We start from the raw sequence: 27,184 nt of genomic DNA, 5'->3' as shown, positions 1-27,184 counted from the left end.
TCACTCTTTCTTGTTTCTGCTGCCCCCTAGAGGCAATAAAAGCTATTTCAACAGTCACACTGCTGTTATTCAGCACACAGCACAGTCTGTTTAGCCTTTGAATGTTTCTGAACAAGCTGTAAGTAGTTATTCAAATACCACGAGAGATAAACTGCATCACGATGTTCAAATATCACAATGTTCCTCACAAAATGTAAACATGTTTTATATCTCAACAAATATCAAGTTGCACAATTTTGTATTGAATTATACAAAATAGGTTGTGAACAGTTTTGAAGCTAAGTTTACTGCTTGATTGTTCACAAATTAAACTCTTTTAAACTTCTTTTTGGCAGCTTAAAAAAAGTCTGAAGTAAATTTGTACAAAGTGTTCTGTACTTGTGAATTTATCATGCAGGAATGAGATGGATTGCATTACTGCACATTGTTGGAATTTGCTTCTTTATTGGGATTTTTGCAGAATTCTTGAGCCTATATATGCAGAAATTTGCAAAGTTGGAAACATGCAACATTAATGAAATACGAGACAATGGAAGCATATCTCAAAGTGCTTTCAAATTCATAAAGAAAATATCCTTAAAAATAAAATATTTGCCTTACAGAGATGCAGCTGATTACATTTGTGCTGTGTCTTTGATGAGATGTTGAATCTTCACCTTGAGGAATAATGGAGTCCACAGTCTATGCATGGTTTCATACTTGATGATAGTTTTCAGATGCATCTGCTAAACCATTTTCCTCAGCTCACATTAGCTGTTTTGTTTATTACGAGTATAAATTCTGACACAGAATTGGTCTTGTTAATGTTCATGTGCAACTCATGCGAGAGAAACATTCAAACTCAACGCTTTCACTGAGCAAACAACAGAGCAGTCAGAGACATCTTATATCCTCCAGATGAACTTGTCAGCTCACATAACTTTCGCTTAAAATTTATCAACTCAAGTTTGTCACTGCTGGTTGTTTCTGCTGCCCCCAAGTATTTCAGCTTTTGAATGATTTCCACCTTGCTGTCAATCAGTTCATGAAGATGCTTGTTACACCCAGGTATAAACTGGTGTCAGGGATCACAGAAATGGTCTGACAAGTAGTGACAGGTAGTATTGTGCAGGCTCCCCACCAGGTTTGTGCAATGCACCTCTTTAAAGGAAGCACAAAGACCTGCTTATAACTTAACACCTGTTCTTTAAAGTGTTTGGGTTGGATACTATAAACCATACGTGTTTCAGCAACACAATCATCTTTGCATCTTCTTCCTTTTCCCAGTAACACCTTTAAATAACCTCTGCACTTCAGTGACTTCTCCAGACACTGTAATACCTCACCTGTCCAGCAGAGGTTCCCATTTAAACACTTCTTCTTCCCAGCACACCTGTCCCTTATTACTCTGCTATCAGCCTCATACCTGCCTGATTTGTTATGTTGTTCTGGTATTCTTAATATCTTTCTTTGTAGGATACAATGCTATCATGTTTTGCATTTCTTTCTGAGAATTTTTCAAAAGTTTTTTGACAAAAAGATTATTATTAAATGATATCAAAAGCTTCAAGTGATGAAAAACAACTGTAGGAATGTGTTTTTTTTTATGGACCGTGCACAATCTCACAGATGTTCTATTCTCACTCAGGGTGAAACTGGATAAACTCAGTCACCAGTAGCTCTACATAGCTGAAGAAATACAGGCTTTGACAATGTGCCTTCTAAAATCCTCTTGAAAGACCTGTTATTGGTTGTGTGTATAATTTATTCAATTATTTATTTATTCATATGTTATTTTTTCCTATCTTTTCTTTGTTTTGTTTTTCTTTTTATTTATTTATTTATTAAATTATTTATTCATTTATTTATTCATTCATTCATTTATTACTTTCAACATATATGTTTCCTATATAAAAATTCATCTTGAAAATCTTAATTTGAAAAATAAATAAATAAATAAATAAATAAAAAAACCTATCCAAAGAATGTTGTAGTGTTTTCTGAGATGCTGTTTAAACTTCAGGGTCATTTTGGTTTACTGTCACATCAAGTAGAGCAGGTGCTCTACAATAGTTTTAATCAGTCACACCCTTTAAGGTACACTTGTAATGTGGCCCAGCTGGTTTATGATGAAGTTGTTATGCTAAAGATAAAGTAAACACATTGAATATGGATGAAAGACGGCCTCAAGAACCCAGTAAATGAGCCCTCTCTCTGTCTGGATCACCATGACAATGACACCTGCTGGAGAGCAGTCAAAATCAACACAACGGGTCACATTATGGCAACCAATGGTATGTCAGCGCAAGGGGGGAGGTTTAAGGACATGGAGCTTTTCCTGAATGAACCACAGAAAGTCTGAGGCTGAGACACAAGAGGAAGAAAACAGCAGGGACTGCACTCACAAGCTGTAATATGGACCCCATATTGAGCACCATGGATAGACACATTCAGAGGGATCACTGGCTGCATTAGGATCAGTACTCTGGAGATCAAGAATAATTTTGTAAATGTAACAACAATCTAATTCATAGAAAACCAGATATTTTTGTCCATGACAATAAACTGAACAGACCGGTTCAAAGCACAATATACATGTGTCATATATTTAAGCCAAACATGCACATGCATTTTTATTATCTAAGTCTTAGAGGTATATCCTTTTGGGATGTAGCACAGTTGCATAACCTAGTTATTGAATATTGATCGAATCTTTGGCTCTTTACATCTCCTAACATGGCACATTAACCTTAAAGCGCACCAGATTCATGTTTAAGGTCGGCTTTTCATAGCTTGAAGGTCATCCTCTGAGGATCATGAACTTCTGTGAAGAGTTTCATTAAAAACCAACTGGAAAGTAAAAAGCTTTTATATAAGTAACAAATGCCAGTGTCATGGTCAGGAGAAATAAACTAGAGGATTGTGAAGGTTCCGCCTCTGGGGGTCATGAATTTCTATGCATAATGTCATAGCAGAAAATCATAACCTATATTGGCACCATTACATTCAGTGAATAACTATACTTGCATACAAATAAATGGAAAAAAAAAAGTCTAACTTTTTTTTCATTTGAAAATGTTAAAAACAATCCAGTTTATTGCAGATTTTAGACTCAACTTTGTTGTAGTGTAACCTCATGTGATCAAGATAAATCCAGCACTGTTTGCTGCTCCTAACTTACAAACCCTTAAATCTTCAGTACAACGCAAACAACTGTCTACTTTTTCCTCTGTGGATCTTTATGTTGATCCCCAGAGTTTGCCTTTAAATTCCAAAAGACTGGCAACATTTGTTTCCTACACACATGCTCACCTCAGATCTTGTTTCCTTAGCCTGAAACTTCTGTGTTTCCGCAGCGTTTATATAAACCAGCATTCAAGATAAACATCCAGTTCAAACCTGCTGCAGCTGTTCCAGGTGGGTCAGAGACTGTTTTGCAACACATGGCTCAAGGACAGACTGGATCTATCAGGGACCTCCAGGTTTTTACTGTTATTCTACACAAGTTACATGATCCAGACCCTAATTGAACAAGAACACAGGGGGAAAGCTGGAGTGTTCATTCATATCACATCAATTAGTTCAGTTGATTTTAGCACAGACTGTACATGGATGCCTGTCTTGGTTAAAGTTTGAGTATTTGAGGAGCTATTAAGACACACTTTGGTGCAGGTATTAATGGTACTTGGAGGATGAATCCTGCAAAACTTAGTGACCTACTTACTTAAAGGATAATTGTTGGGAATCTCAGGTGCAGGTTAAGGTAGTTTATCAAGTTACAAGTATAGTAATTTTCTGGTCGACTGAAGTTCAAATAAACCTCCCCAAGCAGCCAGAGGGGTGGCCCTCTGTTGGTCATTGACAAACATGAAGGTTTATTGGCTTCTCCCATGAATCTGTGTCACATCCTATAACAGACTGTTTAAATAATAAAAACAGCCATCATAACGTCATGTATTGGTGTATGGGCTGTGTATCTGAAGCTTTACTGACTTGATTTTCAAACCCTAGAAAGTAGCAACTTCCAGCTTGAAGTAAATGAAACCAGTACAGGAAATAATCTGCAGTTCCTTGAGTGTCCTCTTGGAGCTTGTACCAAAAGCCATGGGTTTCCCATTCTACCAATGTTAAATTTGCCAATCATTGTTTACAGTGAAAACGAACTATTTTGGCTGGAGGTTTCCACTAAAACACAGAAATCTCTTAGGGAAGCCATAGCAGGTAGATTTAGATGAAAATAATGCTGGATGGTCAGTAAGTATGGGTGCCGAATTAGGTACTTTTATAGGTACTGACCGAATTCTGTCATAAGTATCTGGTACAGATTCACGTAAATTCAAAGGTACCATGATTTGAGACCTAAATGCATCCTTGTGACTGTGAGGGAGAGGAAGAATAGGCGATTTTCCATACTGGACATGAACACAGCATTGCAAGGTTGTATATTGAGGAATAAATAAGTTAAATTGAACAAAAATGTACTCTATCATTAAACAAATGGATCATTTTTACCACATAAACACAAAAAATTACCATAAATTGGTACCGTTGAGTACCAGTACTGTTGCCAGGTACCGGGCATCAGTACTATATCGTTTCAAATGTGAAAGGTACCTAACCCTAATGGTCAGGTAACTAAGCTAACAAGTTCATATCATCTACTACGCCTAATAATAGGGGACAGGGTGACATAATGGAGTGTTTAACATAGTCTTCTGGAAGGCATTAGTTTCTTATGCTGAGGCTGTTATTTCAAACCGCCTGCAGTATACAACCAATACCAATGTGACGGTCTGCCTTCATCTAGTACTGTCTTGTGCTGCATGTTATGCCTTGCAGGACAGGTTTGCCATTTTCAGCTCTGCAGCCACAGCTATTCACCAGGTAGTTCTCGGTTGGCCTTGCTTTCTCTCCCTAGGTGGGGTCCATCTCAGGGCCAGTTTGGAAATGCAATTGTAAATGCATTGCTTGGTTGCTACCACCATGTTGCAAGAGTTGGTGTTTTTGCACAGGGTCTGATTAGAGATCCTGTCAGGCTAGATGATGCGGCATATTTTCCAGAGGCATCTGTTGTGGAATGCACTGATCTTCTACACGTCACTCAACAGCCCGCCAGCATTCTACCCCACAACCAATGAAACTTTGCTGTTATACAGTCAGATCTTGGTTTTCAAGCTGTGATGCTTTGACTTCCAGATGGTATTGACCCCAGGTTGGGGGGTCAGACATGGGGGCCAACAACTCCACTCTGTAAAATACTTCAATTCCCCTGGGCGATGAAGTTGCTTACTTCTACAAAGATCATTTAAGCCCTTTCAAACCACCTATTAACTTTTTTTTTTAACTATGCATGGCTAATACAGGAGCTGTTTTTCCAGCAGCTATACTCCAAAACTTTCCAAAACTGAAAACTAGTGTAGAATTCTAAAAACAGACCAGACAGAACAGTCAGACTACATACTACAATCAAAAGCAGTAGATGTTCAACTACCTACTACAGATGAAAGCAGGTGGTTTGGAAAAAGGCCCTAAATTTTGGGGTTGGGGTAAAGATGTGGGTCTCTAGGGGCCGTTCACACAACAACAGTTTTAGGGTGAAATGCAAGAGCGTTGTTGCATTTCGGGCTCCTGTTTACGCGGAAATGACATTTTGGCCAACCTAAAATGCAAACCTTTGAAAACGGCCTCAAGAGTGGAATTTTTCCGAAATGCTGCCACCACCATTGCCATGTAAACAGTAAATTAGGATCGTAATGCTGACGTCAAGCTCCACTTTGCGTAAGCGCACACAACCATACAACGGTACCATTGATAACGATCATTACGGACTATCATGTTATGCTTGTGTTGCTTAATCTGCTAAATCTGCTGACTGTCTTTTAACAAAATGTGCATCTGTTGCTCCATTTCTGCACTTAGTAGTCACCATTATGCCAGATGAACCAACTCTAGTTCAGTGGAGATCTACCAAAAGCGGCTTCTGGACAAGACAGTTATGACGCCCATTACAGGCCTTGCCGTCGCTCAGTGCTAAATCACTGAATTTTTTTCACTGCGTTTTAGCGTTTTCGGATGATACATTGCCATGTAGCAGTGTTTCTTCAGTCATCCTCTAGTGGACACTTGAGGAACTGCAGATTTTAGCATTTACGTATGGTCTTTATACTTAAAGATTGGGGTTCGCCTTTTGGGTGACACACTGCATTCATGTCAGTCTTCAAGTAGAAAGTTTAAGCTAAATATAAAATCTCTATTAATTATTGATTGTCGTTCTTGTTAGGAAACTAAAGCATAAATCTCACAGAATGATAAAATTACTCTTGGTTTCATGGGTCCTTTAATAAAACTCAGACAGGTTTATAAAACTGAAAGGTAAATGCACTGACTGAGGTATTTTTGTGGGTCTGTGTGACCTACATTTGGGGTCTTGGCACACAAAGCGTTAACCTGTCTGAGTGTCGATCTGGGTAAAGTTTCGTCCTGACTCGGTCCTCGACCTGGGGGCGGACCCACGCTGCTGTCAGAGTAAAGAGGGATATTTGTATCTACACACAGCAGAGCAGGGTTCAAGTGAAAGGGGGGCAGGCTATGCTTGGAAACAGTTGTGTAGTTAGTTTGTAGTTTTGAACCTGAGATATGTCGCGGATATTAACATTAGTCTGCAGTCATCTGCGGAGGGATTTGTCTGCTCGTCGAGGCTTTGCGCGGGTTCCTTTGAGGACGATCAGCTGCACCTCCAGAAAACGCGCAGAGGAAGGGTGAGGAGTGCAACTTTGTTCCCCCTGCCCTGAGATTTTGATGAAACACTAATTTCTTCCTTTAAGTGCGTCTTATTTTCGTTTAACCACATGCAAAAAAAGAAGTAGGCACAACTCAAGCTTTGCAGAAGCTCACACATGCACAACATGGAGACCTCTTCTTAGGTTTCACATGTTGGGGTCGTGAACACTCAGCTGAAATTAACTCTTAAGCTGAGAGTTTTCTCACCTGCTCTTTCTGTTCTCCTCTCCTGAAGCGATGCATCCACAGTCCTGGGAAAAAGATGGAAAGACACAGCAGACACCGTCATCATTGGAGGGGGATGTGTTGGTGTCAGCTTGGCCTATCACCTGGCTAAAGGGGGCATGAAGGATGTGGTGCTGCTGGAGAAGTCTGAGCTGACTGCTGGGTCCACCTGGCACGCTGTATGTGTGAACAAACATCTTTTTTATTCATGTAGAGACAGATCCTGGGCCTGCAAAACATCCAACTGTTAGGGTCTATCTGCAGCAATTTATGTCTTTAAAAACAGATTAAACACATTTTGATAAAACATACAGAGAGACAACACAGATTACTGACTTTTTTGAGGTCAAGACCGAAAAAAAGGTAAAAAATCAAACTTAAATTTGACATTTTTTTGTAAGTTTCTTATTTTAAAATATGAATTCTAAGAAAAAAAGTCGAATTTCTCTCTTTTTAATACAAGAAACCTTATTTTACTCTTGCATACTGAAATATTTTCTTCTTAAAATACGTTGGTTTAATGAACGTGAGCAAATTCTACAAATTGCCATTGACCAAAGGTAAAAGTTATGTCACCAGGTTGTTTGCTCTGTTTAAGCAAGAGTCCAAAATCCAGAAATATTTAGGTTAGTGTCACACAAGACCGACGCAGAAGCTTACATTCATTTACATTTGTATAATCTGCAGCTTTTATGTGACCTCTGTTTACTTTTTCTGTCAAAGTAAGAATAAAACGCAAGCATTAAAGCTTTTTATGTTTGACGAAAAGCCTAAAACTAAATTATATCTTGATAAATTTCATTAAAGAGAAGGAAAGAAGGTGAAATAGTTCAATGTCAAGGCTTGATGAGGTGAAAATTTAGCATTTTGAGTCCTTAAAAAAGCTTTTATTTGGGTTGCAATATAAATCTACAGTGAAAAGAAACACGTGAATTGGTTTTATTTGGTACATTTTCTCATACATTGGTCTTAAAGATGATCCAACAATATAAATTCATAAGAAGTTATTGGTTAAAGTGAGGTTGTTTTTCCTCGACAGTCTCATTTGGCAAAAGTGTTCAGCTCTGCTTTTGCAATTGTATACATGGATGGCAGTTGTTATTGGTTTAAAGGCATCTAAGGTCCTGACCCACTTTCCTTTCCCTCATTCTCACACAAGCACCTCTCTGTATGTCTATAAATACATGTTTGACACAGCAGAAGGGGGGGCCTGCTCTTATTCAGTTACTGTTGGGGAGGGGGCTGCAGGGTATCCCAGCATGCCATAGGAGAGGGGTAGCGTGGACTCTGGTCATGCACATGTGTTGAAATCTCTGGTGCATGTGTTTTTTTGGATGTGGGAGGAAGGTGAAGCACCTGGAAGAAATCCCATGCTTAACTGGAGAGCTCAGAGATAGAAGACACCCACTATGTTGTTGTGTTGGATGCTGCAGTGTTTGTTTTTGGAGCTTTTGTGGCTTATTGTCAGCAAAACAGAAAAAATACAGTGAAAAAAAGAGGAAAACATGTTAAAATGGTCAAAACACCTCCACTGAAGGATCGCCAACTCACTCTGCAGCTCCTCTATGCTCTTAAAGATTTAGCATCCTAGAGTCCATTGATTTTTGTGATCGTTGTTTTCAGCTTCTCATTGCTCCTTGCAACTGCACCAGTTGCAGACATTAAAGGTGGAGAATTAACAGCACCTGTGCATAAAGGGAAGCTTTTAGATGAAAAAATGGTTGTCAGAGGAAAAAGAGGTCAACAGGAGAGTAAATATTGGATGTACATTCATAAAGAGGATGAAAACAGAGCCCTAATTGAATCTAATTGCTGATGAGTGTGGCCCAAAGCATGCCAATACGTGGCAGGGTTTTCCAGACATAAAACCAGCCAATCAGGATTAGCCCACGTCATTCAGTTGTGATGTTTGAAAATTAAAAGCTTTGTTTCCCAGTGAAAACATGAAACCATGGAATATCGTTTTTTGTATTTTGCTTTGTATTTTGAAATATCATTAGTTGTTAAAGAAGGGGCAGACAAATATAAGAGACATTTCTCTTCACGCTGCTCCTTTCCTATCATGAATGTGTTTGTTTAGGGTGTAATGTGCACCTGTGTATGGATTTAGTTGTCAGTTTTCATGTATGGAACAAATGAATAAATAAATAAATAAAGTAATTATTGTGCCCCTTCGAAAAATGCCCAGAATCCGTCATTACTGACCCAAAGAAGCTCATTTAAGCAGGAAAATGTCTGCACTCGTCTCATCTGTTCTGTGTTTTCCAGGCTGGTTTGACGACATACTACCATCCAGGCATCAACCTGAAAAAAGTCCACTATGACAGTATCAAACTCTACGAGACCCTGGAGGCTGAAACGGGACAGGTGAGATCCTTCATTAGTCTGTTTTCATCTACACATGTATTCTGCTTTTACAGTCACATGTGAATCATTGTGTTGACTTCCACAGGCTGTAGGTTTCCATCAGCCCGGTAGCGTTCGTATCGCTTCAACTCCAGCTCGAGTGGACGAAATGAAGTACCAGATGACACGCACACACTGGCATGTGACGCCGCAATACCTCATTGGACCAGAGAAAGTTCAGGAATATTTCCCTCTGCTGGATATCAACAAGGTCTGTATAAACCACGTCAGCTCACCAGTTAGGATAGCAGCTGCTTAGCCTGGGAGTGATTTAATTAAGGCGTTTAAACAAAGTGTTTAAGTTTGTATTATCCCAAATTTTGATGCCAATATTTTCACTTTTACTGCAACTGACCATTGGCCCCAAAATGTCAGTTATTGGCTACCTTGACTACTGATAATCGGTATCAGTGTCGGACCTGAAAAAACACATCGGTCTATCTCTAATCCTTATCATCTTAGGCAGAATAATTTGGCAACCAAACCCTCTGTCATGGTGTAATTTCTGCTTTTCTTTTACCCTCCCAGAAGGTGCCATGGTTTATTTTTTTGTTTAGGGAAAAATGTGTATTCAAAACTACAACACTGTCCCTGCGAGCCTTTGTTTTCTTGCTCATGAGGAATGTTAACACAAATTTTCCTGATACCCTGAAAATACTTTGGTTTCTAAAATGGAGCAACCACAGAGCATGATATATCCTCTGAAGCATAAATATCAGAATGTAAATTATGGTTCTTGTCTATTCAGAAATTCATTCTCCCCAGAGGAAGAGCGTCGTCCCATTTGGACTTTGTAGCTCTTGCATCTTCATCAGAATATCACATTATTTTGAACCGAAATCTCTTCAAACTTTTCTATGAATTTTGTGAAATTATGCCTTAAGTATTCATGATCCCCAGAGGAAAGTTCATCAACTTGTTTTTTTTTCTTTTTCACCAACACAAGGTGGGAACTAACCACAAACTACTCATAAAAAATCCCCAATGAAATGGGATGTTTCAGAGTTGATTCATGAACATTCAAGCCTTCATACTCCTCAGAGGAGCACTCTTGCATCCCTCTCTGAACTTTCCCAGACATCCTGAAATAAGGAATTTCACAGGGCAGAAGAAACCTTTGAAATCGACCGGGTATAGTAGAATTAAGAAAACAGAGGCTGCCTATGCATACTTTCCTGCTCCTCAGAGGGGGAGATTTCTCCCATGCAGCTCATCTAAAGTGGGAAAAGTGAAAAAAAAACCTGAAATATTCATGATCATCAGAGGATACTTTCAAGAATAATTACAAAACAGAAGTAACCCTTTGTCTCCAAAGCTAATGAGTAAATTTCTGTAAAGATTTTATTTTTTCAAATTGTGGTAATTCTGCTCCTCAGAGGAAAACAATTTCTAACCTGGTTCTTTAAACTCTTGGTACTCTCCAAGACATAATTTTTCTCAAACTGAACTTCAGGTAAAATCTTCAGATATTTTGCCAATTGTGCAGCATTTTACTCCTTTGATTCCTCATCCATAGAGGATTATTCTTCTGCAATATTTTTCTTTTGATTTGCAAAACCTTAACGCAAGAGCTACCCTTCATGGCAAAAAGTTTTTCTACCCATATTGAACAAATTCTGTTAAATGTACTTGCAAAGTCAGATGGTCATGCTCCTCTGAGGAAGGCGTTTGTTGGTGTGGATTGGCTTTAATCAGTCTGGACTTTCTTTGCACCAACATTTTAACACAGAAATACTCATAATTTTACCATAAATGTTCATGATCCCAAGAGGCTAAGTCACTATCAAGGGAAAACACAAGCACTCTCTAGTTTGGACTTTACATGCCTAATGCTCCCCAGAGGATTTACCGCAAAAATAATCAGTGTAAAATTGAGTTGGCTTTTCTTTTTTTTCTATTATTTAATGAATGTTTTTAAACATGATTTCAGGTGTTAGCCGGTCTATACACCCCAGGAGACGGCCACATCGACCCATACTCTCTGACCATGGCTCTGGCAGCTGGTGCTCGAATGTACGGAGCTCAAATTTACAACCCAGCCCCAGTTACTGGCCTGAACCCAACCTCTGATGGGAAGTGGGACGTCCAGACTCCTCATGGGACCATCAGGGCAAATCGTATTGTCAACGCATCAGGTCTGTCACTCTAACAATCACAACATCAACCTCCAACCTGTACAGTAATATGTGTTATTAGTTCTTCCCTGAAGTAAAGAACCCAGGCTGTGTAAAACAGCTTAAATGTGGCTCCGTTGCAGTTCTCCACATAATTTCTGTTGATCCCAGATAAAAAGCAGGCTCATCCTCTGGTCACCTTATCAGGGGGCACTCCGGAGACCTTTGCACATACAGACCACTGAGTGTAGGACAAGTTCTTGGCTTGAACTGGGTCATTCCAGTTCTGGGAGGATTTTGTTGGCTGACGATCCTTTTTACCCCTGCTGCTTTTGCTTGTTTGGCTGGCAAAGGTTCAAGAATTTACAGAGGTCGCTTCCCAGTCTCTGTGTAGCGGATGTTGTGTAACGTACAGTAATTTATGGGTCATGCTTCTAATTCCTTTGTCATCTTTTCTTTGGAGTAAAAACTCAGTCAAAGTTAAACCAACTGCGAAGATGCATCGTCTGGACAACCCTTAAAATTTCTGCAAATGCATGTAGAAAATAATGCTCTGACTGTTTCTGCAAAGGAAAAAAAAGTCCCCTCAGATGTTAAAGCAGACCCATAAGCGCTAAAATGTGGAAAGTATCTCCAGAACTTTGCAGAACAAATCTTCCAAAGCCTCGTCCACATCCTCCTTCTTTTCATTTTCTTCCTAAACTCTGCTTTCCAGCCCAGACCAGTGTTATCATGGGATATGTTGGCCCTTTGCCTTCTCAATGTCCTGCAGCCAATCCAAACAGGCCAGCAGTTCACATTTCATCCAATCTTGATGCAGCAGCACATGCACACCTCCTGACACAGTTCCTCTGCTGTTTTTTGCATCTTTAAGTTATCACACTTTATGCTTTTTTGCAGGAATCATCCCCCACAGAGATATATTATAACTTTCTGCTCCTATATGTGGACTTGTACACGTACACATGCAACCACCACCCTGCTTCTATTCTCTGTGTGGAGGTTGCCAATATGATTTAAAGCCACTGCTTCTTTGCGGGCTGCAGGAATAACCCTTTCCTGCATTGAAAAGAGAGAAAACTGCCTACACATCACATTATTCTTTTTTTAGAGATTGCATCGAGTCCAAGTTGTTCTCTTAACCCATTGACCACAGGCAGCTGTGGTGCCAGGCTTACATAACTCTGGCTATCTCTGGTTCAACTCTCTGCTCTTTCTGGACCCTCTTTTCCTGCATACTTTGTCTCTCTCAATCTTTTATGACGCCCCCTCAAACCTCATCCAGAGCCTTCTCAGCTCTTTCCAGATCCCATTTTTTCAAAAGTTAAGCCTGTCATTGTTAAAACTTCAACGAAGGCCCTCGCACAATAAATTTCCCCACCGAGAAAAGAGCCCAAATCAAGGTCAGAGGTCATGCACACTGGAATGTAACAACCCACAGGATCACTTTTTGCGGACTTTAGACCAGAAGAAGAAAAGGAGTGTTTGACCATGGACTGTTGAAACTTAGAACTAATTAAATGTTAAACATATTTGTGAATCCAGTGATTCCCATAGGATTCTGTTACCCACCATTTGCATCATAATTCTACCTTGTGCAGCACTTATTTGTTTTGTCCCATCTGCGCTTAAACTACTCTTTAGACAGGATGTGTTGAAAACATCACTGTGAAACTTTCTCTTCAGACTGTTTCTGTCTAACTTCCAGTTTACTGTTAAGACCAAATATTTCAACCACAACTAATAGATGGAAAACAGCATAAAAGACTCTAAGATGGGTTCATCTGGGCCACATTTAGGAGAAGCAAACTCCTCAGAGCTCTACAGAGGCTGGACAGAATCACCATGAACAGTCACAAGATTGAAATCCTAGAACCTTGACTAAAAATATAAAGCTTAATGGCAATGCATCCACTTTCTGTTGTTAAAGTAAACAATTAAATGAACCTTTAAGTAAAAAGAAAACATAATTCGGAGCTTAAGGCAGGCTGTTTAATTTTATTTACAACTGGTTCAAATGCTTATCAGCTTACTTTTTGAACTATTTCATTTTTTTCTTTTGTATAAATGTTTTACTTGATGCATTGCTTTTTGCTAATTCTTCCTAATAACCAGCTTTTTACAATATTAAAATGATGATATGATAATAATAATAATGATAATAATAATTTATTATTATTATTATTATTATAGGACTGCGGGACACACACAATGCTACCTTAGCTAGCTTCATCATTCCTTCAATTTTTTTATTTGACTTAAAAATTACTTATTACACACCATTTAAATAGTGTTGGCGTACTTGCATAATTTGGGCTAACTATTCCAGCTAGCCTTTCAGCTTTTGTCTGATTTGAGCTAACTGTCTCAATAAACAGTTTGAACGTTTATTCGTTTAATGCTATTAGCTTTCTATTAAATTTTAGTAGACATCTTAAAAGCTTTGAACAAAATTAACCATTTAGCCATCAGCTCAAGCTAACACATTTCTATTTCACCTATTTATGCGGTAACTGTTTAGCATCCTGACCATAGGTCATTTTAGCTAACAGCTAATTAGTGGCTACAAGCTGGCATTTTTTCAAAGTTAGGTATTAGGTTAGCCATTAGTTTTTACTGTTTCAGTTATTTTCCTTGCTAATAGTTTCAACTTTTTACAAAAGTATTTTAGCTCATTTTATTTTGCTGTTAGATTGTTTTTGCAACACTACACTTTAGTGCTTGCTACAGCAAGCTTTTCAACAGCTAATCCATAATTTGTGCTGTTTTTCAAATATTAATCCATCAGTTTAAGCTTGCTTTGTCAGCTGTTTCTTCACTACATAAAACAAATAGATCAACTATCTCTTAAATGTTTAATTTACTGTCATTACTGCTGATGTAGCCCTCGTTGTAAATCTCAATGTGCCCTCAAACGTATACCAGCCTGAGTGTTTTATATCCCAATGCTTACAGTAGCAGCTTATAGAGCCCTGTGCCCAGCTGATGTGGTCGTTTTAAGATGTGTTATTTCTGTAAACTTGTTGACTCCGGTCATTTCTACCTCTGGGCAGTTCAGTGAATTGGACCTTTGTGCAGACATCGGGGAAAACAAACTGCTGCCCAGCTCCTGTCTAAACTGCCTAGAGTCTTATCTGGATGCTGTGTGCATGCACCGCCCCCCCTTCTCACCACTGGAAATAGTTCACATATGGAGCACGTACAGAATAAAAATAGACTCTGCTAAGAGAATTGGCTGCAAACTTGCACTTAGTTCAACACATTAACACTACAAGAAATTCAAGGTGGAGATTTGTGTAAATTAAGGTTTAAGTTTTACAGAAGTGTTTATGAGACTTACTCTTGTAACTTGGAGCTGAAGATAGCAGTGAGATCAAAAGGTCTTCAGCAGGCCCTGGCCAAACGTTTCAGGTCACAGCAGCTGAGTTGACACAAGTCCCACATTGATCTTTGTGAAGTTGACACGACCTACTTATGGGATGTTTGTTGTGTGACGCTTGTTACTGTCTTTAACCCCAATTATAGTTCAAACTATGTGGCATTATATAAAGCTGAAATTTTTTTCTTGATTAGGTAGAGCTTTAAATTGTACAAAATGGTCCAACAAGGCCCTCTAACTCGAGGCTGTTCTGCAGTAATGGAGATTGCTCAAGCCATGAAAGTTGGTGTGCCAAGTTTTCTTGATTCCTTCCAACCAGAAAGTCATGCAATGCTCTTAAAATGAGCAGAAAGGTAAGTCATAATAAGAGACAGAGAATCAGAAAATTTACAGAGATAGGTCTTTCCTCCAGAGGATTAAAGTCAAGAAAATCAAGGTGAGCTTAGTGAGCAGATTTTTCTTGGGCATTCAAAGACACTCAGAAACTGGGACTGGAAACTCTGACAGGAAGAGGTCTGAAGAGCCAAAGCCAAACCAAAATCAGAAGACCAGCTTCTGAGAAGCTTCACAGCTTCAAAGAGGTTCTTAGTTTCAGTTACTGTGAAGAGAAGACTTTGAGATGCAGCTTTGGCAGGTCAGACTGCAGAAAGAAAGACATCCATCACTAAGACAGAGTCAGAAGAAAAAAAAAAGAGGATGACTGGACCATCAAACATCACCAATGGACTACTGAAGACTGGAAAGATGGAAATATGGACTAATGAACCAAAATTCAAAATCTTTGCTCCATCATCAAGACTTTTGTACCCTGTACATGGAGTAGGTTAATGTAAACACAGAAGAGGAAGCATGATAGTTTGGGGCTGTTTTGCTGGATCCAGGATCTGGGACTTGCGCAGAGTGAGAGACACCCTGAACCAAAATAGCACCCATAGTATTCTGTAGCACCCTCTGGAATGAACCACTTTGGTCAGGAGTTCATCCTACAGCAAGATACTGAGCCCAAACATCAGTCCAAGCTTGGCCAGAACCACTTGAAGAATAAAGAAGGTAGTTAGGTCGGAAACATGAAGAGCACTGCCAGCACAGTCTCAGTCTGCAGACTTAAACCCTGTGGAGCTACTTTGAGATGAACTGGACTGAAGAGTGAAAGCAAAGAAACCGTCAAATGCCTAACATTTAGAGGAACTTCTGCCATCTCATCAGATTATTTGATCTTTTCCTTCATTTAAGAGTGCAGTGAGACATTAAAGTGCATCATTTTCAATAAAAAGCTGTAAAAATTAGGGTGTAGTGTGTAGTGTATCTCCAGACTTCCTGTTTGACTCTTGTAGCTGCAAAAGAAAACTGCAGACTCATGTTTAAGTAATTTATTTTCTACTCCAACCTGCAATTAATGGCTGGAAACATGAGGCTGCAACACTATAGATGAGAAAAAAACCCTCTGAGGACCATGCAGTGAAAAATGACTGCAGTTACATAACCAACATTACTGTGCATCCCTGAGGCACACTGTTGCTATAAAGCAAAATATTACCCTGTGTTCTCACAGACGCGTCAGGTGTCACATGACGGTGTGGCTCCAGGCAGCGAGACAGAAAGGGATGTGACTGTTTGAGCCGATCTGATCGACATAAAACGTGTGCACTCATTCAACTTTTCATTTATCTCTACATAATGTTCTTTAAAGACTTCTTTTTCTTTATGCAACATGATATCTGTGCAGCTTTTGCTGGTCATGGTATTAATAGATTGTTCTGGTAGCTTTGTGGTGGGCACTAAATCATGAGTGCAGATTTTCTCAATGCAAACATTTTTCCACGTCTGGGTACAGAGTGTCCATTTTTCAGCCTATTTCAATGTGCATGAAGGAGAACGCAGGACGCAGGATTTTTAAAGTTTAAAGGGTGGTTATGTGCATGCATTACATCATTTTCAGGTAAAAATCTCCTCATTAAGAGAGTTTACCCTTTAAAATTTAAATCTTTTTCAAAGAGTCAACTCAGCTGATGTTTCTCATGGATTCCGCCCACATTATTGTTTGTTTTTGGCCATTTTTAAGCCTTTAAAGTACATTTTCAAAGCTTTCATAAACTCTGATGGTCAGTCGGGGTACAGAGTGTCCTGTATCGAACACCAGGTAAAAAAAGCCCACCACATTCAGCACTTTCTGTGCATGAGGAAAAAATGATTCACTGCTCCTGCCAAATAGTAAAAGAGGGGCGTTGCAGGGGGAGTAACTTCTCACTTACAAACAAAATCATTCATCAAACCTCATGTGCCCACCAGGAGACATTAAGTGTGTAACTAGCCCAATAAAACATGGAGGTGATGGAGAACAAACTGTAACAGCCAAATCTGCCACAAGACTGGTACAGAGGAGCAGGGGGGACTGAGGAATACGTCACATAGGTATGAGAAAAGTTTGCAAACATTAAACCTCATTTTTGTTTATTTTTTTAAGGTTTCTGGGCCCGAGAGGTCGGCAACATGATTGGTTTTGACCATCCAACCATCCCAGTGCATCACCAGTATGTGGTGACTGCCACAGTCCCAGAGGTGAAGGCTCTGAAGAAGGAGCTGGCTGTCATCAGAGACTTGGAGGGTTCCTACTACCTGCGTCAGGAAAGAGACGGTCTGCTGTTTGGTCCATATGAAAAGATGGAGAAGATGGTGCTGCAAGACTCTTGGGTCAGAGAGGGAGTGCCTCCAGGTATGTCCTGTTTAAAGTAAAAAAAACTAGAAAAGCACTCAGAGAGCACAGACCTCCACCAATCATATTAAGATTGTCACCAACACTTTAGTCCTACTTTAATGTTATACTCCCTTTCAGCAGACTGTCTGCTACAATTCGGTGTTAGTTGCACTGTTAGACAGTGTTAAAAATTATGATGACCCAGTACACATTTCATAATGCCGATCTTTGTATCCAGAATATTGCCAGGATCTGGATTTTACTTTTACATCTGTGAGAAATTATGGTGACCTTGTCTTGTATCGTTTGGCAAAGTAATCCAACCATTTATGGTGGAGTTTTATACAGATATGGTGAAAACGGCCCTATCTCACAATGATAAAGAATCCTTTAAAAGAGTCCTAGATCCAGACGGTGATCTGGATCACCTCCTAAATTAAATCACTTCTTCCTTATCCCATTTTGAACATTTCCTGAAAATTTCATCAAGATCTGTTTGTTACTTTTTGAGTTAAGTCATTCACAAACAAACTCTCCCAAAATCATAACTTCCTTGGCGGAGGTAAAAATAGAAATCAGATTTGTTTTGATTCGGTGAATTTGATTTGTTCGCCTGTTGCAGGTTTTGGTAAAGAGCTCTTTGAGTCGGACCTCGACAGGATCATGGAGCATGTTGAAATGGCAATGGAGATGGTCCCTGTGCTAAAGAAAGCTGACATCATCAACATTGTGTCTGGACCAATCACATACACCCCTGACCTGCTGCCGATGGTTGGACCACACCAGGGAGCCAGGAACTACTGGTGTGCTATCGGTTTCGGGTACGTGTTCTCACCTTTTTGGGGCATTTCCTCATTTTATATTTAGGTGGAGGCTGATTTCAACACTTCCCTCAGGTATGGAGTCATCCATGCTGGTGGTATTGGTAAGTTCCTGAGTGACTGGATCAGGAATGGAGAGCCGCCGTACGATCTGGTTGAGTGTGACCCGAACCGTTACGGCAAATGGGCGGACATCCCCTACATGTGCGCTAAAGCTCGAGAATCCTACGGTTTCAACAACGTGGGTAAGAAGAAGCACATTCATCTCACGAAATGAGTAGTCTTCTCTCTTTCACTGCAACTTAATTCTTTGCTGTCTCTTCTTGGTGCTTCTACCAGTTGGTTACCCCAAAGAGGAGCGTTTTGAAGGTCGACCAACCATCAGAACGAGCGGTGTTTATGAGCTACTGAGGGGCAAATGCTCCATGGGCTTCCATACCGGATGGGAACAACCGCACTGGTTCTACAAACCTGGAGATGACACGGGATACAAGTAAAGCTTTTCTTGAACACAAAAATTATTTTTGATCTCTATTTTTTTTTCTTTCTTGTGTCATCACAAAGGTCCAACTGCAGGAGTCTCAAGAGTGAGCGGTTACAGACATTCAAACAGAGCTCATTAAAACACTAACTGCTGCTGAAGCTTTTGTTTTGCTTTCGGTGTAATAGCTCCAACTCGCTGTGCCACACCCGGTATATCAGAGAAGCTGTCATTACAGCAGGGTCAGGAGGACAGCGGAGTTAAAGATCAGCCAGCACATACCAGCATGTATAGAAAACTGTGTCAGAGTAAATCTCTGAGGTCATAGAGTTCCCTGGTTAATGTGCCATGTTTCCAAACAAATGTTCTCGTTAGAGCTTCGTGCAGAGACTTGCTCACCGCAGATCATTTCTCCTGTAGCTCCAAGCACAGCAACACAAGGGATGCATTTAGATACCCTGAAAGAACAGGACAGCTGCTAACAACACATGTAGAGGACTGTCAGAGACCATGTGCAGGATTTGATTACCAGATACACTCCATGAAATCTTTAAAACACCCACGCAGCCACTGAAGACTCGAGGGAACGCTGTATGTGTTGGGGTTTTCCCAGACTGAAGTGATGGATATGGTCAGGCCTGTCAGTGTTTGCATAGATAGTTAAAGTCTGTGAAATTAGGAAACTAATTTTGATAGAAGCATAAATAAAAAGCATAAATAAACAAACATACAAACAGAAAATATTTGATCTGTTTTGCACATTGTGTTGTCAGTATTAGCATCAGCGGGGGCAGATTCATTTAGGAAACACAGAAATTTAGTTTTAATAATCAGTTATATATTTTATTTGAATGACCCCTTACAATATAAAATAAGTACAAAAATATTTGACCATTAGTAGACTGATTTTATACTAATCACCTATTTTTTCGCTCTAGGAGGTTATGTTTTTAGGAGAGTTTGTCTGTCTGTTCGTTTGTCTGTGAACAACATAACGCAAAAAGTAACAATCAGATCTGGATGAAATTTTCAGGAAATATTCAAAATAAGATAAAGAAGAAGTGATTAAATTTTGGAGGTGATCCAGATCACTGTCTGGATCAAGGATTCTTTTTTAAGGTTTCTTTATCATTGTGAGATAGGGCCTTTTTCACCATATGTGTATAACTCCACGATAAATGCTCGGATTGCTTCGCAAAACAATACAAAACAAGGTCACAATAATTTCTGACAGATGTATAAATACAATCCAGATCTAGAATATTAAATTTGTACTGGCTCATCATAATTTTCAACACTGTCAGGTAACAAATTATGGTACAAACCTGCATCTAACACCAAATTGTAGCCAACACTGCTTAAAGGGAGTATAACATTAAAGCAAGACTTAAGTGTTGCATGACAATCACAATATGCTTGGCAGAGGTCTGTGCTCTCTGAGTGCTTTTCTAGTTGGATTAGCATTTCAGTATATCCCACAGCAGGGAGTCACCTTCCCCCTGAGCATCACCAATTTTGAGGGCCTCAGGCTGAAAAGTCTGGGAATGCCCCCTCTAGAGGACAATTGAAGTATTGCAGTTTTTTTTTATTGCACTTGTGCATCATTTGAATATCTCATGGTTTGAAGTTTATAGTTGGTATAAACATATAATTTGATATTAAGCTATGATAAGGTTGCAAACTCTAGATATTTTTGGTGTGCAGATGTGGCCTAGCCGTCACACCCAGTGAGATTAGTTTAAGTACATATCCAGCCTTTCTGCATGTCACTTCTCTCTCTCACCCTGTTTCCTGATCTATACGCAGTCCTGTCCACTGACTTTGGGCATAAAAAGCCCAAAAAATGACTACTTAAACCCCCCCCCCCCCCCCCCCCCCCCCCGTCTTGGTTTGAATAATATTCACATTCATGTTAGTTTCACCTTACACAATGGAGAAAATAAAAATGTCTTGTTAAGATTTGGTGCTGGGAAAAGTTTATCTCAATTATCACACCAGACGGAGAAATAAAGAGAGCATTGTGTTTGTTTTTGTGTTCAGGCCCAGTTTCAGACGCACCAACTGGTTCAGGCCGGTTGGCAGAGAGTGCAAGCTGGTGATGGAGAAGGTGGGAGTGATCGACCTGACACCTTTCGGCAAGTTTATAGTGAAGGGGAAGGACTCACACAAACTGCTGGACCGCCTGTTTGCCAACACCATGCCCAAGGTAGAGCACAAAATGACTGTTAGCGGCTGCAGCGGTGAGAAACAGCATCACTCTCTGAAAGTGCTTCATCTGTGCCCCTGGCTCAGTGACCTTTGACCTGTGTGTCTGCAGGTGGGTCTGACCAACATCAGCCACATGTTGACGCCCTCTGGAAGAGTCTTTGCTGAGGTAACGATCACCCAGCTGGCACCAGGAGAGTTCCTGCTCATCACAGGCTCAGGGTCAGAGCGCCATGACCTCAGGTAAAACTCAGACCACATGCTCGATCTCACCTTAAGTTAATTAGTGTACAACACAACACAACACCATATGATACAACAATCAGGTATATTAAAGGATACAGTACTATACAATAACCACAGCATGATTTGATACAGTAAAATTCTATGTGAAAAACTACAGTACAACACAATACCCAAGTACATTAATTTAAAGAAAACATTGCGAAGGATTTGGAAAAAGATGTATGCTACGGCGAAATATATGTTTTGAAATATGCTAAAATAGCCAATCATATTTCACCATAAGATAACATTTGATAAAATGCATGACCAAATTTTATTGCAGATTAAGATATGATACAGAATTGTACAATATGCTACCAATACAATAAAATGACTAAATAATACAATGGCATTGAGATATATTCATCCCCAAGGGGAAATTTAGGAGGAGTTGCAGCAGCAATCAAGAAAACAAAAGTAAGAAACAAAATAGATGCTTGTCCATCATTGTCCAGTCAGCCAGCCTCCACCTCCACAGGGTCCAGGACTGAGCTTCTTCAGCAGTCTGTTCAGTCTCTGTCTTCTGTATCCTGTCTGCTCACAGCAGGTTAAGTTCCTCCAAAGTGGCGTTGGTGTCTAGTTCCGTTAGCTATGTCTGTGAATAGCATCATGCTACTCTGTCCTCTGCTATTCCCTCTGTTGCTGGGTTAGCACAGCTAGCTGGCCCATGTCATTGTAGATAGATCTTATGTTCCCAATACCGATCGATGGACGGACTTCTAAGCTCACACCTGGAAACAGCCCGTCGTCCCTACCTCCTTCTCCTCACCTTGTGGGAAACATTAGGCCTTACACCAGTTAGCATTGACATGCTACAGGCTGCTAACAGCTGAGTTCACATGTAAACAATGCCCTAGACTGGATCTTTAGACAGACACAGGAGCAAAAGTAGCAAAAATATCAGTGAATAGCACAGATTACGAAAAAGAGACAAAAAATTACAAGAAACAGACAAAGAAGACAGAGCTGCTGCAACAGGCAGCCACAACCAACAGGCTGGCCCTATACATACATACAGTAACAATAAGGAATGATAAAATGAGGCTATGATACGAAACAATCACAATACTATAGAATGATGATACAATGACAATACAGTAAGAATAAGATACAATAAAATGTCGCTACAGATATATAGGTAGACAAGATGGGATGTTGATATGATATCATACAATGCTATGACAATACAGTGACAAAACAGTAATGGTAAGGTACAATACAATGTTGAAAGGATACAATGAGCATACCATACAATGATGACATGATATAAGATGGTACGAACAATAAAACAGCAACAACAGTACAGTACAAATATTAGACCAACTTTTTTACACACTGCAATATGATTTAACAGGAAGCAAAACAATACATCTAGATATAATATGCTTTGTTACATTTTGATGTGATACAATGCACAAGTATATTCTATGGCAAGATATGGCATGAAACAATGATACAACAACCAAGTATTTTCTACCATGTGATACAACACCTGAGCCTAGCCGTCCAAGGTGTTGGTTGCTCTTTGCTGAACATGTGAGCATGTTTATTTTTTTACAAAAACTGTCACTAGTTGACATTTCCCCAAAATCATTGGAAAATGGCCATCTCCTTTTTAAAGAGCCAGCTTTGTCCCATTTTGGTGCATTTGACTACATTTGCTTGAAATTTTAAAGCAGCAGAGTTCTTTTGATCAAGTGAAAAAAAATAGACAATACACTGATATCAGTCATGTTATAAAGTGCTAAAAACATAGAGCTATGTTCTAAGAATTGTCAGTTTTGATGATTGGTTTCTTGGAGTTCTCCTTCATTCACACTCTGCTGAAGTTGAGACTCAAGCTGTGCTGATTTAACTCTCTCACAGTCTGTTTTATACTGCAGAAACCTAAAACCTCACAGCAGCTGTCAACAAAACTCCCCTCGGCGTGCTCCAATCAGGAAGCAGCACATTATACCTCTCAGTGTAAACCAGCTCATTCCTCCAGTACAGGACTCTTTCCTGCTGTGTGACAGCCTCTAGTGGAGAGGAAAGGAGCATATTTTAGCAGCACAGAAATGCCAGGGTACCCAGTGTAGCTTCTGCATCCTGACATTCTTCTTCTGTGGGTTTGATCTCAGGTGGATTGAGGATGAAGCTGCAAATGGTGGATATGACGTGGACATCACAAATGTTACAGACGGTATTGGAGTGCTGGGTGTTGCGGGCCCAAACTCTCGCGCTGTTCTTCAGAAACTGACAGATGCAGATATGAGTGATGCAGGGTTCAAATTCCTCCACTGCAAGTCCATCCAGCTGGCTGGTCTTCCTGTGCGGGCCATCAGGATCTCCTACACAGGTACTGTTTCTTTCATGCAGATGTTAGTGCCTGTGTTACTCGTATTTAATCAGACGTCACATGATGATTCTGTTGTGCTGTGTTCAGGTGAGCTTGGCTGGGAGTTGTACATCGACCAGAAGAACATGGCCCCTGTGTACCAGGCCATCATGGAGGCAGGGCAAAATGAGGGAATCGACAACTTTGGGACATATGCCATGAACTCTCTCAGGCTGGAGAAGGGCTTCAGAGGCTGGGGAGCTGAGGTGAGTGCACCTCCGTGGAGTAGGTCTTTATTTAAAGAGCTGTACTCCCCTTTCCTCACTTCAAAGAGATTCAGAAGATTGAAACCACTCTCATGTGAGTCTGAGGGAATAGAGCTTAAAAAAAGAGGTTGTGGCAGCTGGAATTGTTACCTTCAAACAGAGCCAGCCTGGTCACGTCTTCCTGTTTTAATTTTTGCCAATGGCTAAGCTAACTGAGGTTAAATATCTGCTGCACAAACATAACAGTGTCCGTCTTTCCTGTCGACCTCTGCCAACTTCAAAAATGATTGTTAGAGTAACCCTATCTGACTTTTTGCCAATGAGATGCCTTTTTTTTTCTTTGCAGATGAACTGTGACACCAACCCTCTGGAAGCTGGATTGGACTATTTCATCAAACTGAACAAGGTAACACACCTGTAACCTTGCATCAGTGAAGTCTCACATTAGAACACCAGTTTCATACAGAAAGTACAAAAACTTCATCACACTTAAAGCTTTGGTAATTTCCATAAAACGCTTTATAGCTCCTCCTTAAAATGAAATAGTATGTTCTATGGATATTATCATCAAGTTTCAGTGTTCAAATCTATGTGAGTCCCTTATTACTGTCCATGTAGTTGGACAAAGATGCTAAAACACTTACAGAGCCACTCAATGAAGTAGTGTCTTTGCAATCAGGTATAAAGTGTAATCAGGACAGAGATGTTCTCTTAAAAATACTATTTATTCCTGATTTCTTTGAGGTTTTTCTCCTTAAGTGTCAAAGTGATGAGTTGTGAAAGTGTGAGCAAAAAACAGGTTTGATGCGCAACATTCAGATACTGAAATGATGAGTGCTGAACAGAGACACAGACATAGATATGTGTTTATATGTGTATGTATGCAACTGTATTTCAATCAGGTAATTCAGGGGTTGTTTATATAGAGGTGTTTCCCTTCAGTGGTTCATGTCTGATAAGTGGAAACAACCCAAAACATTAATGTTATTTGTTGTGGTTTGTATGTTTTTCATTGGAGCAGCTTGCCCTTATATACTCATATTGCTTGAGATCTAGGTAAACAGTCAGTAGCTCAGTGTTGTAGTGATGAAGACACCAATAGTGAAACTGACAGAAGTCATAATGTTTGGATGTTGTCCAGCAGATTTTCCAGCTGGTTTTCTGGGTCCCTTCACACCAAACATCTGGTCATCTGTAAAGAATCTTGGTGTAATATTTGATGACAGGATGAAAATTTGATCGCCAGGTTTGCTCAGTTGTTAAAAACAGCTCTTATCCAAGTAAAGGGGAACCTGCCATATAGAGATCTCAAAACTGGGATCCATGCTTTTATTGTAACTGTAATTGTAACTGTAATTGTTTTAGCTTTGCTGTGCTGGCTCTGGTTGCTTTTAGAATAGATATAATACAGGTAACAAAGTTATGGCAGCTGCCACTCGGCTCTGGAACAACCTGCCCTGGCATATCCACTCTACAGGATCAGTTGAGGTTTTTAAATTGTCTCTCAAAATGCACCTACTTCTCCTATTTTTTAAATAAGGTTGAATGTAAATCAAGTGAAATCTTTATTAGATTTTAGCCTATTTCATTCTCTTATTTTGCATGGATTTTTATGTATCTTAGTCTTGTATCTTATCATTTGTGCTGCTTTTGATCTGTACAGCACTTTGGTCAACTCCAGTTGTTTTAAACATGATTTATAAATAAGGGTTGAGTTGAGTTGAGAGTTGTATCACATCCATACCGACAACTGAGGATGCTTATGACTTGTTGCTATGTCAAGATGAAGCTGATATTGTTCATACCACAGCCCCATTGGAAGTGCTGAATATTTCTAAACTTCATTTCTGTGTCCAGCCAGGAGACTTCATCGGCAAAGCAGCTCTTCAGGAGATCAAAGCAAAGGGCCTGAGGAGGAAACTTTCCTACATCACTCTGGACACAGATGATATCGACCCTGAAGGCAATGAAACCGTCTGGCACAACGGAAAGGTAAACAAGTCTTTATTTAGACCTCACATCTCATGTTTATTCTTTGGTTATTCTGGCTTCACTGATGTCTTCTGTGTCTCCTCATCAGGTCGTCGGAAACACGACATCTGGAGCGTACAGTTACAGCACCGAGCAGAGCCTGGCATTCGCATACCTTCCCCTGGATCTCTGCTCCGTCGGTCAGAAAGTAGAGGTCGAGCTGCTTGGGAGGAAATATCCCGCCATGGTTGTCCAGGAGCCGTTAGTCCTCACCGAGCCCACACGAACCCGGCTGCAGAAGAAAGCAAAGAGCAAAGCATAAAAAAACACACAGCTACTGAATATCACTGTGATGTATGAAGTGAAGTCTTACTTTGTAACGCTTGTGGTCCATGGACTGAACTGTTTGTGGCACCACAACTTCCTTTCCTGTTTGTCTGTTAAGAAGGAGGAAGTGTAAGAAACATGATTAGCATGTGACGGAGAGAAATGTGTCTTTTTGTGTTTTGGAGCAACAAAGGAAGAAAAACTTGATGTTCTTGCAGCTCAAAGTCTTACAGTGTTTGAAGATTAATTGACTGTCCATAATTCCATGATGGATGTTAATGCTTTATGGGTCAAATGAGCTTGATTCTTGAAACAGAAGTGCCTTTTATGTTCATATAAATCTTTTAAACAGACGGTGCTACAGTTTACATCGTCATGCGATAAATGTTACAAAAGCACAAAAACATCAGTAACTAAAGGAAACTGGACGCTTACAAACTTGTACAGAGATTGTTTTATAAATCCTTTTGTATTACTAAAATGTGATGAAATCGGTTTACATGGATAGTTTGATAATTAAAGCAAAGCACTCACTGTCTTGTATTCTTTTTCTGTTTTCCTCAAGTCTTTCTTTTGCTGACTTAGGTGTAATGAGGAACAATAGCTGACTTTTTATCTGTTTAGAGACTTTATGGATGAGGATCAATAAATCAGTTGTAAGGGCTATGATATAGTGTGCTAAGAAATGTAGCCAACAAAATATATATCACATGATTTCTTAAATTGTGTAGAATGTATTATAAAAGCTGGAATGAGGCACAGACAGCTGAAAATGAGCCCAATTTGATGCAGTCTGCTGTCTATTAATGAAGGATGCCTTAAAATAAGTTAATGAAAGAAAGAAAGCATTAAATAAAGATATTAAGTTAATTAAAAATAAATTTAGCTACATATGTGTATATATGTGAATAGCAGAGCCTTGGTGTTTCCTCA

General features: G+C 39.7%; 1 protein-coding gene across 1 annotated transcript; it reads left to right on the top strand.

The window, feature by feature from the left end:
- Positions 1 to 6,464: 6,464 nt before the first annotated feature.
- dmgdh (dimethylglycine dehydrogenase) lies at positions 6,465 to 26,405 on the top strand. Its single transcript, XM_074691117.1, has 16 exons — positions 6,465 to 6,737; positions 6,995 to 7,163; positions 9,253 to 9,351; positions 9,437 to 9,601; positions 11,321 to 11,525; positions 17,348 to 17,596; positions 18,201 to 18,399; positions 18,475 to 18,644; positions 18,739 to 18,892; positions 20,921 to 21,086; positions 21,198 to 21,328; positions 23,491 to 23,708; positions 23,796 to 23,953; positions 24,300 to 24,359; positions 25,811 to 25,945; positions 26,034 to 26,405. The coding sequence occupies exons 1-16, from the start codon at positions 6,616 to 6,618 to the stop codon at positions 26,244 to 26,246; spliced, it is 2,613 nt and encodes an 870-aa protein (XP_074547218.1). The 5' UTR covers positions 6,465 to 6,615; the 3' UTR covers positions 26,247 to 26,405.
- Positions 26,406 to 27,184: the final 779 nt, after the last annotated feature.

The sequence above is a fragment of the Halichoeres trimaculatus genome, unplaced genomic scaffold, assembly GCF_033239565.1.
Source record: "Halichoeres trimaculatus isolate MK-OKI-2021-1 unplaced genomic scaffold, fHalTri1.1 fHalTri1_scaffold_16, whole genome shotgun sequence".
NCBI lineage: Eukaryota > Metazoa > Chordata > Actinopteri > Labriformes > Labridae > Halichoeres > Halichoeres trimaculatus.
This window is presented reverse-complemented; position numbering and strand designations above follow the sequence as displayed.